The sequence below is a fragment of the Amaranthus tricolor genome, chromosome 2 (genome assembly GCF_026212465.1).
Source record: "Amaranthus tricolor cultivar Red isolate AtriRed21 chromosome 2, ASM2621246v1, whole genome shotgun sequence".
NCBI classification, from domain to species: Eukaryota; Viridiplantae; Streptophyta; class Magnoliopsida; order Caryophyllales; family Amaranthaceae; genus Amaranthus; species Amaranthus tricolor.
The window spans coordinates 7,213,403-7,230,717 of record NC_080048.1 but is presented as its reverse complement, the minus strand read 5'-3'; the positions used below and the strand labels follow the sequence as shown (position 1 = coordinate 7,230,717).

At 30.9% G+C, this 17,315-nt stretch overlaps 1 protein-coding gene across 1 annotated transcript; it reads left to right on the top strand.

The window, feature by feature from the left end:
* The first annotated feature begins 7,417 nt into the window (after positions 1-7,417).
* On the top strand, positions 7,418-14,052 carry LOC130803855 (type IV inositol polyphosphate 5-phosphatase 7-like). Its single transcript, XM_057668066.1, has 13 exons — positions 7,418-8,001; positions 8,109-8,196; positions 8,858-8,926; positions 9,038-9,122; positions 9,563-9,667; positions 10,034-10,811; positions 10,899-11,092; positions 11,194-11,302; positions 11,387-11,535; positions 12,041-12,296; positions 12,413-12,464; positions 13,256-13,327; positions 13,618-14,052. The coding sequence occupies exons 1-10, from the start codon at positions 7,972-7,974 to the stop codon at positions 12,261-12,263; spliced, it is 1,830 nt and encodes a 609-aa protein (XP_057524049.1). The 5' UTR covers positions 7,418-7,971; the 3' UTR covers positions 12,264-12,296; positions 12,413-12,464; positions 13,256-13,327; positions 13,618-14,052.
* The last annotated feature ends 3,263 nt before the right edge of the window (positions 14,053-17,315 follow it).

Here is a 17,315-nt window from a genome sequence, read left to right as displayed (position 1 = left end):
CCGCACGTTTTCCTTAATTTCAAACCCGTTTAAAACTGTTTTCTAACATCCCGGTTTGACTCGGATTATAGTTGTCTCGTTTTTAAAAGGTCATCTTCTCTTTTCGTACGACCCGAGTTATTCTGAGATGTTACACAAACAAATCCCGACAAAGATAACTAGGACAAAAATTCAACATCTACAACTACTTTTAACCCTAGTCAAGACCTTAGAGAGGCGCAATTCACTCATATCCTTCCTAATTGTCTCTTTCCGTATATTTTATGCCTACAATGATTTCTTTTTCTATCAACTATGATGTTTTTTTTTACCCTATTCACATGTGCGTCAATAGTATTCCTTACACATGCCCAAACTAACTCAATTTACTTTCACGCATTTTTGCAAAAATAAGTACAACCCCTAACCTCTTTTCAAAATCTAGTTCCTAATGTAATCAATGAACTAAACCAAATGTGCAAATAATATGATGAATAACAATAACCAAGCATAAACAACAATAACACCAAGATTTTTAGGTGGTTCACCAAATTTAGGCTACATCCACCATCCTAGCTAGAGTTGTATTTAAATATGTATTTAAAGGACTAAACTTTAGTCTTGAGGAAATTGATTTGGAAAAAGGGTCAAACTTTAAGAAAAATAAAGCAAGAGAGGTAGCTAATAAATTAGACTACGGGCTTATTAAGGACCTAAGAGTAAGTGGGTATATCTGCCATACGATAGGGCAAATATGACATGCCAACACAAAGCAACAATAGGAGAAGATCGATGCTGGCTTGCTTATTCAAGCTAGCTAGCTACTCATTTGAGTGGGTGCAGGCTAGCCTATATAAGGGTCTTTTCTTGGCTGTCCAACGTGGCATGTGGTCTCCAATTGCATTTATAATTCCTACACTTGTCCTTGTATGATTGTAGTCTTGCTCCTCAATCCTCAAGCATACATCCCATAATCATTGCAAAATAGAGAGCATTATAGTTACAGCCCGTCTCCTGAGTGACCGTCTCTCTGAGAGACGTCTCTCAGACGCTCACTTAGACCTAGTCCATTAAAGCCTAATGCCAACTTACATCCTTAACGCCTACGTACATCATCATTAATGCCTACTTATCGTATCCTTAATGTCTACTTAAAATATCCTTATGCCTATTTACAATATCCTTAAATGCTTACTTACAATGTATGTAAGCTTACGGCCCTACTTACATCATACTTAATGCCTACTTACATCATCCTTAATGTTTACTTACAGTATATTTAATGCCTATTTACAATATCCTTAAATGCCTACTTATAATATCTTTAATGTCTACTTACATCATCCTTAAATGCATACAGATTGTATCCTTAATGTCTATATCTTAAATGACTACTTATTGCCCACCAAGTAATTTACACTACACTTTCCTATATGGGCCGACCTAATGGTCTCTTAAAGAAACCATCTCTCATAAGAATTTGTGTTATAATTATGCTCCCACAACCAATCCCAAGTCCTTCTCATTCTACTACTAAAACATTATTAATTTGCTAATTAACTAAGTCATTGATGACTTTAAGTCACCCAATTATCCTTAGTAGTTTTTGTTGGGATTTAGTGTTATTAACTTTTGACATGCTAAAAAAGCTAAAACTTTTTCAAGACTTGACATAAAATAAACAAGTAAATATTAGGACTAGATTTTATACCTTTATAACATGGATATCCTAGCTAAAATATATATATAATCAAGAGACAGGAACCAAAAATAAAGTTTCTTCAATGTAGTGTACTAAAAATGTCTTATAAGACCACTTACACTAGTAAATCATTCATGAACCTTTATCAAACTGATTTTATGTATATACAACTCTTATATATTGAACTCAATTTTACTTTAGAAGTTTACTTGTCTTTACCCAAAAATCATTACTTAATTTATTCAAGCTGATATTGTAACACCCTCAGAATAGGTCGGACTTTTGAAAACACCTTTAATGAAAAAACATGAGCCAAAACCTACTCATGGGAGTGTTACCGCCACATCTATTTCTAATAAAATAAATGTAAGGCTTAACGACTAAGAAATAACTTAATAACTTTAAATCCAACAAAGGGTCTTACAATATAAGATAAGACTAAAACGTAATCTGTATCCATATAAAATTTAAACCACTTAAGGTAATATTTAAACTGAAATACGACTCTAATAAAAGCTATATTTCTAAGTGATCCTCACTCTACGATTCCCACGCCATCAATAACCTGCAACATAAAAATGCAAGAAAGACAAGGGAAAAACTCCCAAAATCAGGAAATCGAGTAATTCCAACTCCATCCCGTAAAACGATTAAGTTTGAAAATGATTTAAGAAAAAAAAATATAATCAAATGGAGAATAATTTTAGAAAATAATATATAGCTGAGTTTAAAGGAAAAACAATTTGAGAAAACAATATATATAATATCACATAAACCAATTTATTAATTTGATACTTAATAATGATAAACACATAGTTAATTTTTAATTTGAGGGAACGAGAACGTCAGTAGGCCGAGGCTTTACCCCTATACCTACTTCATCAAGAGGTTGTCATCCCAAATAATTCAAGGCCAGCAGAGTAGTCTCAGGGAACCCTAGTGTGCACACCCCTTCTACTTGGATCACAACAGTCAACAAATAGAAGGAAGACCAAACATCGTATCAAGTATCAGAAATAATAATACCTGTCGGCAGCTATACTAACCAAACAGGGCAACCTGTTCATCATTCTTATACTTGGATCACAACAAATATAAGAGCTTTATTTCCCTCGTGTTACACTTTACGTGATTTAATATATTTTAATAATTAGTCGCGAGCACACAGACATATAATCAAACATACAATATACATTTTATTTTATGATCATAGGTTTTCCCAAGAAAAATATATCCCAAGAAAAATATATCTCAAGAATATTCAATTACAATATTAATATCATAATATTTTTCTCCCAAATTCAATCGCATTTAAAATCATTATTAAAATAATAATATAACTTTCATCAAAATAATAATATTATAAGTATTTCTCTATCAAATTAAACCGTATCTAATTTCGTTATCAAAATAATAATATAAATTTTATCAAAATAGTAATTATAAATTCAAGTTTGACAAAAATAATAGTAAATTTAATTTGAGAATATATAAATATAATATCATACAAAATAATGTCATATCAAATCATGCACCCATTTAAACACATCACTTAGCACATAATACTAACGGGATAGTCCTAATTAGATGGACATTGAGAATTACCTTGTCACGCGATCCTAGACAACATACGCTCCTAAAAATCTCTGTCTACGAATCCACTGTCTTTAATATCGAAATCTTGCGTTTTCTTAACTGAATTTTAAGCAATTGGAAGATGGAGGAAGTACTTTGTAGGAGAAAAAAGGAAATGTGAGCAATAATGTGAATGAATTAAGGATAATTGGTTTAATTTATAATAAATAAGTGAGGTTAGTTATAAAATTTAGAGGGAGAAGTGGGAAGTTATTTGTTAATGGAGAGTTTTTTTTTTATTATTATTTTTAAAATTTCTGAAATTTATTTATTTATTTATTATTATTATTATTATTATTATTATTATTTAAAAAAAAAACGGATGTTACAGATATTGTCAGTGATCACAAAGATGTGTAATAACCATTATAATGTACTATTTGTTGGTTTTCTTGAAGAAAGAAAAAAACATCATAAAATTTAAACCTTTTCATATACTCCTTCGGTAACTATGTTCAAGATTGGTAATTAGTCATTATTTTTCTTTTAATTCCTATATATTAAGAGATAGAATAAAGAAGGCAAAAAAACTTACTTCATCAAAGGAAAAATTTATGAGGATCAATATCCACATCAAATTCGCATTAAATTGTCAACATGAATGTGATGGATTCGAGGTCACAATATGTAACTGGGTGTATTGAGTAGTCTTAATGTAGCACTTTAAATGAACTTAGGTAGTGTTTCAAATAGATAATTTAAATTTGATATAGAATTAAAAATGCATATATATATATATATATATATATATATATGTATATATATATATATATATGTATATATATATATATATATGTATATATATATATATATATGTATATATATATATATATATGTATATATATATATATATATGTATATATATATATATATATGTATATATATATATATATATGTATATATATATATATATATATATATATATAAAATTTTGATATTTGATCCATTTTAAATGGTTATTGGAATTCTATGGAATTGGCCTAATTGTATATTTTCAAATTTAAAATCAACTACTCTTGTGAGAGACCTAAAAGATGATTAAAAACAAGAAGCTCACATGCTTATTTTCACTTTAATTTGTATTAATTAGGCTATTTAGCTCATATATTTAATGCGTCTCTCGGAGAGATCTTCTTTCACAACAATTTGTGAATTTAGATTTGTCAAACATAATATTTGCGCCAATTCAGCACTTGAAAATGAATTACAAGTTGTCAAACACGCCATTAGAATAAACTATAACTCGAAACACATAAAATAGTCTCATACATTGATACATTGTGATAGGTTTAGAGGCATGAAAATCGAACTATTATCAAAAAATAATCTATTGAAATTCATCAATTTCTTTTAGAACATAAATATTACTCAAGTCCATTGAATGTTTTTAGTAAAAAAAAAAAAGTAGTCGAAATAAACTAAATTAATGACTCATTCTATATTCACTTGATAAAAAACACTTAAAAAGGACAATGTAAAAAATAATTAAACAATGATTGAGGAGGTTAATAAAATTATCGCACCTTTTAATGTGCTAAATGTTGATTCAATGCTAAATGTAGTGTATAGTAAAAACAAATCCAAATGATATTTAAATTTTATAATAATAGAAAAAAGAAGCTAATAGGATCCCTTTATACATACACATTCGAATTCAGTAAAACATTCCTTATTAACACAACCCAAGAAAGCAAGATTTGTAAGAAAAGTGAGAAAAAGCAAACAAAACAACGAGTGAATCTGTTATTGAGAGAGTGTCACAACTCACTAAGTCCCAAACATAAAAAATAAAAGTTATTGTCGTGAGAGACCGTATCTTAGTGAGATAATTTTTACAAAGAAATTTAAATACTAAATATTTATATTATTGAGTTATTTAATCCATTATAAGACATATCTTACGGTGTGACAGTCTGACTTTCTCATACAATAATTTGTGAAAAATAAAGATATTGTAACTGGTCTGGTCTCACCAAATTTACCCGATAGATATTGGATAAAAAAATTAAAAAAGCGAGATAAAAATAAATATTGCAGGGCAGTGAGAGAAATATATGAATGAAATAAAAAATATGCTAAATACGTTTGTGGTAATTAATGAAAGAATTTGAGTCATAACCATAAATAAAAATAGAAATAAGGCATTTGTTAGGAAGACTAAAAACAAAGAGGAATATATTTGGTGTGACATAAAAAATTTTTACTGTTTAGACACAATTTATTGATTTTTTGTCTGTTTTGTATTTCTAATTCATAAGGTAAACATATTTTTTTAAAGAATAAGATAAACATGCAAAAGTGAGCTTTTAACTGTCTCAATGTAAATTTTTTACATATTAATTTTTTATAATTATGAATTATACATAATTAGAAATTTTTAAAATTAAACATACATAGAATACAGTTAAAAAAATAAATAAGACGACTAAGTGGATACGAAAGAATATAAATGCAAAAAAATTATATAAAATAAAAATAAAAAAGTAAAATAAAATAAAAGAATAAAAGAAAGAGAAAACAAAAAGGGGACAATTCTTACTTGATGAGAAGTGGGGTTTAGCTTTGATATGCTTTAAAGAGGACCTCACAGACCACAGTCACAGGCCACAAATTCACTTTAAACTTTGCCGGGTAGACCTGACTATTTGTCATTCAACAATAAACAGGAATGCTACTATCTACTATTTACCAACTTACCCCTCCTTTTACTATACGCTCACCGATTAGGTTTTATTAACTAATTTGACTAATTGATTTTGAACATATTGGTGGATTAATTGTTCTAATGAGATGATTTACTATAATACAATTAATTTACTAAATACTAATATTTAAATAGTTTGATTATCTAGCCATTGAATCTAAGTATGTCTAAATAAGTTAAAATTATCTAATAAATAATTTCTCCAAACACCCAATAGTCATATTTGAAAGAGACAAAATTATAAGTCGTTTTGTGTTTAAGATAAAAATTTTAAAAATTATTTTATAGAAGTACTACTTATCTTAAAGAAGAAAAATATTTTAAAACATGATATTGTATAATAAAAATTATTTTGTACTTCATATATATTAGGATATTTAAAATGATTCTTACCTTTGAATGATTCAAACTAATAAAAATTAATAAGTATCTTACTTTTATATGCTATAATATTTTGATTTTTCATTATTATTATTGTTACTTAATATTAGCAATACCATAGTTACATCTACGACATATTTTATTATTAGTATTAAATGATGGTAAATAGAATTAATTTTAGAACTAAATAGTTTAATTTTCCTTGTAAATGTACATAATATCGTTAATTCTACTACCACAACAATTCATTTCTCATAATAAATTAAATTGAGTTTATTAGTTACATCATCATATATAGTGTATCCCGCTCATAGGGACTATAGGGTTTGGGGAAGGGAAGAAGACGACAATCCTGCATACCCATAAAGGGATGCAGTCAAAAAGTCTCCCGGTTCAAGATAGATCTTTCAAAAAGGTTCTTCCAGCAGCTACTCACAAGCTTGCAACTTACACCATAAGTTTGACCTATAACAGTAATTAACAAATAAATATAAATAAAAAATACTAAGCGTATAAATAAAAGAAAATTAAAACTAAGTAAAAATGAGTCAAAGAGCAATATATAAAAAGCGAGGAATAATAACAAGTAAGGGGAAAGTATCAGTAATCTAAGATATGAATAAGGCGCTTCTAACTAATCCTATTCCTAGTCAGGACCTCAGAGAGGTGTAACTTATGTAAATCCTTTTTATTTGTTCCTCTCATGTTCTCCTAGATCTTTATCGACTTCTCTTATCTTTTACTATGATGCTTTCAATCCTTTTAATGGGGACATTATAATTATTAGTATAATGTACAAATATATCATAATTATAAATTTTTTAAATAAATAAATTTTCCATCTAAAATACATTATATTTTTATTATCACTTGAATCATTTAATACCAATAACGAAACTGTTCTATACATAAAAACCTTATTGATTAAAGCAATACTACACCCCATTTCTTTATCATGTTTGGTCCTACAACTACTCAATCTATTCATAAAGTATTCATTTTAAGTTTTCAACAAATAAAAAACCCAAGAAAAGCAAGAAAATGCAAAATCTCCCCTTCCTCCACAACACTTTATTATGTTCAAAATGCTTAGTTTGATGTTACCAATAACAAGGCTTTTCTTTGCTTTGTCCCTCTCTTTCCACTTCTCTCTCTAGATTCATTCTTTCTCTCTCTATAAACTTCTTCCACTACTTGTACTTCTACTAATCTTCCATCTTACTATTATTGCGGCATTGTCTCTTTGTTTTAGCCATCAGCTCAAGGTCACACTCATCACTCATTACACATTTACACTCCTCTTCTTAGAGTTAGTCTTAGTAATTCTTGGTCTTTGTCCTCTAAATTTTCTTGGGTCCATACTATTTTCTCTTCTTTTTGTCTACAATTAATCTAAAATTAAAACCCATATAAAAAATTCAATCTTTTTGCTACTTGAAGAAATTGTTAATGGGTTGTTTAAATTTATGAACATAATATAAAGATACAATCTTTTTGTAAGGAGTGAGCAAGAGTGTGGAGTGGTGGGGGTGTTGAATAACATATTATTGTATGAAGATTTGGTGAAACAATGAGAGATGGAAAACCAAAGAAAAGCAAGGTTCTATTTTTTTTTTCCTATTTATATTTCAATTTTTTTCTTCTTGTATTGCATTTTTTGAGATTATTGTGATGGAATTTGATTGAATTTTTCTTATGGGGATGAAGCTTTCATGGTCCAAGTCTTTGATAAGGAAATGGTTCAATATCAAAAGTAAATGTGATGATTATCCTATTCATGATCTTGCTTATGGAGGTAAGTAGGTTTTCTTTATGTTAATTTCTTCCTTTAGTTTTCCCATTTTGCAAATTTTCAATTTCAATTTTTTGTTAGTTCTGTTAGAATATATTACATATCGTGAACTCAATTATTAGCTTAAGTTTTCCTTGACATGATCCTCTTAGTAGTTGAGGGCTCCAGAATATCTTATATACTCTAATAGATTCGTGTAGAGAAATTAGTTCTCTTTATAGGCGGTGAGAATCGAAACTCTGACATGAGCGAGAGGGAAAGCCCTAAACACCATGATTCTTGAATTTTAGGCTTTATTTTACGTATTTGTATGGTTTCCATAATAATAAGGGTAAAGTAGAAGCAAAATTATGACTTTTTATGGTGTATTAGTCACGCTAATTATACTTTTCCTTTTTCTTTTTTTTTTTTTTTCGTATTTGTTTGTTTGTTTCATCTTGAGGGTTAGTATCTTTATCCAATGATTTTGCTACATTTTTTTCTAATTGCTTTCACTTTAGATTATGTATAATAAGTTAATGATTGGCATTAATTTTATTTATTTATTGTTTTGTATGCTTATGTTTTTTGATTTGATGGTAAATAGTGTTGAATATACTGTTATATATGCTCAAAATTTAAGCTATATAATGTCAAAAACTGAATTATGGGTAATTAAATTTAGGAGGTGAAGTTGAATGGAGAACTAGCTTCTCAGAAAGAGAACCAAGTAATATCAAGAAAAGTAAAACAGGTATAATCAAATCATATGGTTGATTCATTCCCCATTAAGTAGTGGTAAATTTGGTGCATATTTTCAAGTGACAAATTGTAACATCCTTGTTTCCCATTATTGATGGTGTAGAGAAATTCAACATCAATTCTGATCGAATACGACGTGGAAGGGAATATCTTGAACATCCAAGGATTATAGATGTTCAAAATCATAGGTAGTTTATTCTATGTTCATAATTTAGTGTCACGTGTTTCGCTAATTTTCTCGTGAATGCAAATCGAAATGACGAATTACGGTTGATTTTGGGTCATTTTGAGGACTTTTTAAGCAAATCTCTGATTCAAAAAGTGAATTTGCTGACGAATCATGTTACATTGATATATGATTCATTTTCTTTTACCCTATGTTAATCGGACTCGGTATTGATGTCGGATACTGGTACGTGTCCAAGTGTTAGATACGTCTAGATATTCAATTTTATGCCTAAATGATGTGTCTAAGTGCCATACTAATGACCGAGCATCAAGGATCGGACACGAGTAGGTAAAGCAAAATGAAGAGTCCGAGCAACATAGCTTTTACCCCTATCCTGTCATATTGTCATGATTCATGTATCTCTAATGTGTATTGTTTGTTTGATAAATTGGGTTTCAGTGTATTTGTAGCAACATGGAATGTGGGTGGGAGATCTCCACCAAGTAATATGAATTTAGATGATTGGCTTCATGCTTCTCCTGCTGCTGATATATATGTTCTTGGGTATGTTTTTGTATTTTGTTACATTTTCTAAGTTGATTGTTGAAGTAACTTCACATATGAGGAAGATCCCACATCGTTAAAATATTGGTTATGGACTTGCATATAATACTTGGTGAGTAATCCTCCTATCATATGGTTTTCAGAAAGAGTAAAACTCATCATGTGTTGTATGCAAGTCAACACTCATTACTCGTGAATTTGTGAGCCTGCCCACAGGTGCCCCATGGTGTGTCCACACAAGTGGGCCCATGGGGTTCATGTGACGAAATCTTACGGCCTAACACTGATCGATAATTTTTGTCTTGTTGATGCTTAGTTGGTATTCGAGGAGTAAGGTCTTGTGTTTTTCTTGTTATATTTTTTCAGATTTCAGGAAATTGTACCTTTGAATCCAAGCAATATATTAGGAGCTGAAGATAATGGTCCCGCTAAGAAATGGGTTTCCATAATAAGGAAGACATTAAATAACCGTCCTGGAATGTGTGGAAGCAGTGTTAACCATACACCCTCCCCTGTTCCTAATCCAATTGTAGAAATAAATGCAGATTTTGAAGGGTCCAGCAGGCAGAGAGCTGCATCATTCCTTCCTCGCCGATCATTTCAAGCCACAGGAAGTTGGAAGACCGACAACGACCCCTCCACTTCACAGCCTCGACTTGAGCGACGTTACAGTGTATGTGACCGTGTCATATTTGGTCATAGGCCTAGCAACTACAGACCGAGTGATTATAGGGCGAGCGATTATAGGGCAAGTGATTATAGGGCGAGCGATTATAGGGCAAGTGATTATAGGGCGAGCGATTATAGGGCGAGTGATTACCGACCTAGTGATTACCGACCAAGTGACTATAGACCAAGTGACTTCAGGCCGAGTGACTTCTCTCGATGGGGTTCATCCGATGATGATTATGGCCCGGGTGATTCGCCAAGCACAGTACTCTTCTCGCCTATGTCTTGTGGTGGATCCGCTCATAGTGACATTTGCTACAGACAGCCTAAGCAATCGAGATACTGCTTGGTTGTAAGCAAGCAAATGGTGGGGATATTTCTCACTGTATGGGTCAGGAAAGATTTGAGAGAGCATGTACGGAATGTGAAAGTCTCGTGCGTTGGTAGAGGCTTAATGGGTTACCTCGGAAATAAGGTGCTTACTCTTGTTTCATCCTGATTGATGATTGTATACTTGTGAAAGGAGAGTATGGAGAAGTAATATCTTGATCATAATTAGCAGGGTTCGATTTCAGTCAGCATGTTATTGCACGAGACCAGCTTCTGCTTTGTCTGCAGCCATTTAACCTCGGGACAGAAAGAAGGAGATGAGCTGCGCAGAAATGCCGATGTCATGGAGATTCTCAAAAAGACTAGGTTCCCACGTGTCAGTAGCATCGTCGATGAGAAATCTCCTGAAACGATTGTCGACCATGAGTAAGATCCTTCCAAACAACATCATTTTTTCTTTTTGATGTGTTTATGTTCATCCGTTAACATGTATTCCTCAACTTTCGATGGTATATATTTAATTTCAGTCGAGTTATCTGGCTTGGAGATCTGAATTACCGGTTAACTCTTCCTTATCGGTCGGTTAGAGCACTTGTTGAGATGCAAAATTGGAGGGCTTTGTTGGAGAAGGACCAGGTTTGCTACTTTCCTGATTATATTCGGTTCTGAAATTGTTTCGTTATTGTACATATGAAGATTGAAACTTTATTTTGTTTTCAGCTTCGCACTGAACAAAGAAGAGGCCGTGTGCTTACCGGTTGGAAGGAAGGAAGTATATATTTTCCACCCACTTACAAATATTCTCACAACTCAGATAGATATGCTGGGGATGATCAGCATTCAAAGGAGAAAAGACGAACACCCGCTTGGTAAGATCAATTGTAACAATTAACAAGGTTTTGGAATACCTTATCTGAGTAAACTAATCAAGATAGAAACAATAATTTTAGCAAAACACACAAAAAAATGAATACTTGATCATTAAGCTAGCGCACTGTTTGAGTATATAATATATTCTGGGGCCTCAACCATCAGCTTATGCTTTTGATTGAGTTGGTTTCTTGACATGGTATCAGAAGTCAGCGTGATAAGAGGTCACCGGTTTAAATCTCAACCACCCCTTATTTAAAGTGGAATATTTAGCGTCAGGTATGAAGAAGGTCTGTGTTGCATCTACACTTCTAGGCCAAAGGTCTCTCGTGTGAGGGGCGTGTTGAAGTATATAACATATCCCGAGGCCTCAACCATCAGCTTAGGCGTTTGGTTGAGTTGATTCTTTAACATGCACGTGGTGATTTGACATTCATTTGTAGCTTATTTGCACGAATCATACGAGGCAACAAGCTAATTTATGGTTTTGTTACATCTATGAAGGTGTGACCGAATTCTATGGTACGGAAGTGGGCTCCACCAGTTATCTTATGTCCGAGCTGAATCAAGGTTTTCGGATCATAGGCCAGTCTATAGCATATTTTGGGCCGAGGTGGAATCTATCCCGGCCAGATTGAGGCGAACGATGAGCTGCTCTAGTTCAAGGATCGAAGTTGCCGATCTCTTGCCTTATTCACATGGTTACACTGAGCTTTGCTTTTTCTAAGGAGTGGGGTTAGAGAACTACATCATCAATCAAGTACTTTTATTCTCTTTCTTTCCACTTCTGCTGTTTTGCATTCACTTTTCTGCTGAGACAAGAGATGCTTGTTGCTTGTTTTATTATCTTTATCTGTGTTTTCCCCACTGACACAGAATGATCAAGCTCAGAGCCTACTCCATTATTGCCATTCAAACCATTTTGCTGGTAAGATTCCTTATATTTGGGATGCTTTTTCTCCTTTTTTGTGTTTTAATATCTGAATCTGGAACTTGAGGAACTCCTAATAACTTCCCTAATTCAAATGTTTTGGATTAGTTATCATATAAATGACTTCTATGTGGGGGATTAGATGTGTTCATTTAGGTTTTCGGGGCGATTTCTGGTCGAGGGTTTTGGATCGATTCAAAATCGAGTATCGTGTCTACATTGATTTTTATAATATTTTAAATTCATTTTAAAGTCGGGTCAAGTCGGGTTCAGTTACAAGGTCGGTAAAATATCGGATTGTCGGGTCTATTTTGAATACTTCAATGCGGGATATAACGGGTCTGATACATGATGATGATCATAAAAATGACTGAAATATAAAATTTGTCTTCAAAATACACAAACACCAGGGGGAATCTAGGCTCAGGCGTGTCTAGGCCATGACTCATGACTCGAAACATTTGATTAAAATCCCTTATTACTAGTGAATAATGTAATATATAACACAGAAGAATACACATGTAGTGATGAATGTTTGACCTATTCTATATTATATCCCGGGTTCACCCTAACTCCAGAAACACCACCTTGCCTAGTTAATGTCCGAAAATATCAGATGTACACAACCTTACTCTCATAATAACAAAGACAGTAATTCGATAGCGTCATAGTCTAAGCATGAGTGATAGTAAAGTATTGAAGAACATGTTCTTTCCTCTTAGAGAGACATACTACAGAAGTTGTTGCACGTTTCCATTAACATCTTTAAGATGGGTCCCCATTTGCAGGCGGGAATAACTTTGAACAAACTCAATTCCTTGACATGATGCAGACATTTCCTTGCTCAATCTTCGAAAAAGGTACATCTTGTGTTTCTCTTTTTGGCTTATCTACTTACTACTTACTACTTACTTACCAATTACCATCAATATTCCATTCTATCTTTTGACGTGTTCAAAACAAACCTGACGAATCGATATTTACCCGATCTTATAACCGAATCTTATCTAACCCAATTTACAAATAGATTTCAATGTGTACACAAGATCCGATTTTAAACCTATCTGAAATCGACCCAATGACCTGAATGAACACATCTATTCACGTAAGTTAACCCTTTTCTAATCTTGTTTCTTGGTGATCTTAACAGGTGTAAATTTTGCAATTTTGATGCCATATATCATATATCATTCCTAACACGACGAACTCGACTCCTCAACTGTATATAAGCATGGGATTAATATTCATCTGCAATGCATAATGCTAACTACAACTACAATTCAAGATCGACGAGTTTTGCTAACTTGCTTAATCACTTAGGGGTATTTCTTTTGTTATTTTTTTTTTTTTTACATTTTTTGGGTGAAAATTTTAATTTTTTGCTGATAATCATTTTGGGAAATTCCCTTTTTTAGAGATTTGATTAGGCATTAGTTATGAAAGTGATGAAAGTGCAATGGAGTATATAAAAACTTCATTAGCAAGTAGTACAAGTTAATCATAGCGAGATTTCATGCTTTGTTTGAAAAATATTATACAAATGGTGTCTTATAAGCTATTCTTTATCTTCTATTTTATTCTTCCTATTTATTTATTTATTTTTTTTTAGATTTCAATGCAAATTTAGCTCAAATAAATTTAATTTTGTATGCCCTCCGTTTTATGAAATTTGTCCCATTAAATATGCCTTGTTTACAATGAATTTAATTTTTTATTTTATCCATAAAATATCAGTAGTAACAATTAATATTTGAAAAATATACTTTTTCTGTTTCATATTACTTGCACCAAACTAACTGTTGCACTTTTCATCATTTAATGGTAATTTACATATTTCGACTATTATACGAGAAAAAAACATTGTTTTATTTGTCTCATCGCATATTTTAATAATATTAAATTTTTATAATTTTTAGTTATGTATAACTCTAAATATAAATGATTCGACAAATGCATTAAATTGCACAAAAACATATTTGATGCAAAAATATTTCAAAATGAAAGAAGTATATTAAGCTATCAATATTTCATTTGAAAATGATATTTCATTAAATTGAGGAAAATTTATAGCCAAAGTCTAGAGACCAAAATAATGATTACCTGAAAAAGTAGGGGTTTCTCTTGATTATATCCCAAAGTCCACTGCTTGTGTGTTTGGTTTGCCTTTAACTTTTGCCGCGAGGTGTCCCCAACAGCCTTTAAAAGCACTAGACAACGTTACAGGTTTTGGCACCAAATTCTGGATAATTGATTATTTAATATTTCTATAATAATTCTTTTTATTTTATTCATGATATCCTTCTCTTTTTTCACAATTACGTTATAATAAATTCATTAATGCTTAGTATTATTATTAATATCAGTATTATTTTATGTTTCCTTGTAATGATCAAGAACTAATTATACAATGTACATGTATTGTTCAGTTAAGAATAAAATTATACTCCATATTTAGGCCAATCTGGCATAATTATGACAGATACAGCCGTAAGGCCACTTATTGTATGTCCCTCTTAAGTGATCAACTAATTATGTTCGGGAGTATCTCTTTATAAAAGCAAATATTTTTAGGAGTATATACAATTCAATCGAATATACACCCATCACCTAAAAAGTTGTTTTGTTGGGTCATACTTTGTTTAGATTTAATGCCATAGAAAAGGTAGAAATTTTGAAGTAAATATATCGAATTATATTAATATTGTGAGATTTGAATTAATTTTTATGTTTTTTGTTATTTGGTAGGTTGAGAGAAAGAGAGAATTAGGTCAGAATTAAATTTTGTAATTTTTTATCTAAAAAGTAATATTTATTCACTAATTAAGATAAAAGAGATTTTTTAAATCTAAAAACTAAAATTAGTGTAGCATAATCACACTACTACTAACTACTATACAAAATAGATCACTAACTCCTAAACAAAGTAATCAACTTAACTTTGAAACAACTCTCTCCAATATAGAATTATTCCCTTGCTTCAAAGTTTCTTCTTAGTATTTAAGGGCTTTTTCATCTATTACACTTTCGTTACATATTACTTGCTACGTTACAAGATAATGTACTATTTATTTATCATTTTTAATTTATGGCTAGTTTTAAATTATTAGTTAAAACATAATAAAATGAGATTTTATTTGATTCGTCTCAATGCAAAAATTATTTAATATCAAATTTTTATAATTAGAGAAATTAAAATTCAATTAGTGCATTAGACTGCGTAAAAAGTCAAATAGTGCAAGTATTTTAGAACGGAAAAAGTACTTCTCGACACCGAATTTTGTGTCTTCAGCCATCACTTGTTGATGCACTATACTCTGTTATGAATGAAATTGCTATATTTTTTTATGTGAAAGTTGACAAATTGCATGTAAATAAGTAAAATTAGAAATAAAAAAAAATTCTTGGAGTATGAATATGAAACAGTGCTTATGAGTGCTGGTTGTATACAGAGCTTGATTTTGATTCCATTCAATCTCATAAGTCAACACAAACTAACACAAAACGCTATGTTTACAGATTACAACATATGCATGCATCAGTCGCTTTACACTTCGACTCTTTTACCATTTTCACTACTATTAATTTTCCTTTTTACATTTTATCTCCTAAATTAAATCCCCATTATATGAAATAGAAATTGAATAGTGATTTCAAATTGGTTAAACCTCCATCTCTTTTGAAAATGCATAATATTTGACTCAAAAAGTTTTTGGGGCTGTTTGGCAAATTTTCTTATGGAGCAATTTTAGCTTATTTGATATAAATAGAGGGTTGAGTAATCAAACCAGCTAATGCTAGTGTTTGGTGAATTAGTTGATTGAAACGGCTTATTGATACAAATAAGCTTTTTTTTAACAAGCTGCTTATATCAGCAGGTTCAAAATCAGTTGATCACATCAGCTACTATAATCAGCTATCAGTCATTTGTCAAACACCTTCCTTATATATTGATAAAAGACAAAATGGGTTGTTATTTTTGACTTATATGGTAAGATGAGGGAAGGGAAAAGCTAGTTAAAATTTTATCTTAGGACTTTGTCTAGAAAAAAGCATATTTTAACTAAGATCAAAATCAATTCTTTTTACCAATTATGATTATTTACATCAAATTAATAAGTTAATAATCTAAATACTCTCTTCATTTCTTTTTAAATATCTCATTTACTTTTGGATTACTATTAATCAATCGCTTTTAATTTGTACTTTATTTTTATTTATGTATTAAAATATAGTCAAATGATATCTTGTTTGATTCGTTTCAACATAAAATTTATTAATATTTAGTTTTTATCATTTTTAATTATACAAAATTAGTAATATTAAATATTAAATTAGTGCATTAATAAGCCTAAAAAAAAATAAAATATTTGAAATGAAACAATTTTATAGGCACTATCCTCTAGAATGCGACTGTAAGAGGGAGGGTGATAAATCTAGGACAACATAACCAACTTTATGAGGATGTGATTGTGGTCTTTCATTACTTTAATTTGCCTTTGGATGTCATGGAATGGTTTGTTAACTGTTCCCAATCCTACCCACGCCAAAGCCTGATATCTAGTATTGCTAGCCTTGCCTTACGGACTAAATTAGCTGCGGTCCCACAATTTGTATTTAGCCTTTTGAGATATTTACGGTCTGTTTAGTATGTGGTAATAAATAGTGGTAATGGGAATGAAAAACAGTGTAATTTTGGTTGAAAAATCTCTTGACCACCTTGATGGTCATGCTTGTTCAACTTCAATCATCTCATTTTCTTTATAAAATTCATTCCAATGCATAACCGTTGCGCGAAGTGGTATTAGGTAGTAATGAAAATTTGTAAATAAAAAAACTTTTTTGTGATCA

What these genes read in the sequence shown, in the direction of transcription:
- LOC130803855 (XM_057668066.1), top strand. Translation starts at nt 7,972, where the DNA reads ATGAGAGATGGAAAACCAAAGAAAAGCAAG. An exon ending in GAAAACCAAAGAAAAGCAAG is followed by an intron (nt 8,002 to 8,108) that starts GTTCTATTTTTT and finishes ATGGGGATGAAG; the next exon opens with CTTTCATGGTCCAAGTCTTT. An exon ending in TCATGATCTTGCTTATGGAG is followed by an intron (nt 8,197 to 8,857) that starts GTAAGTAGGTTT and finishes AATTAAATTTAG; the next exon opens with GAGGTGAAGTTGAATGGAGA.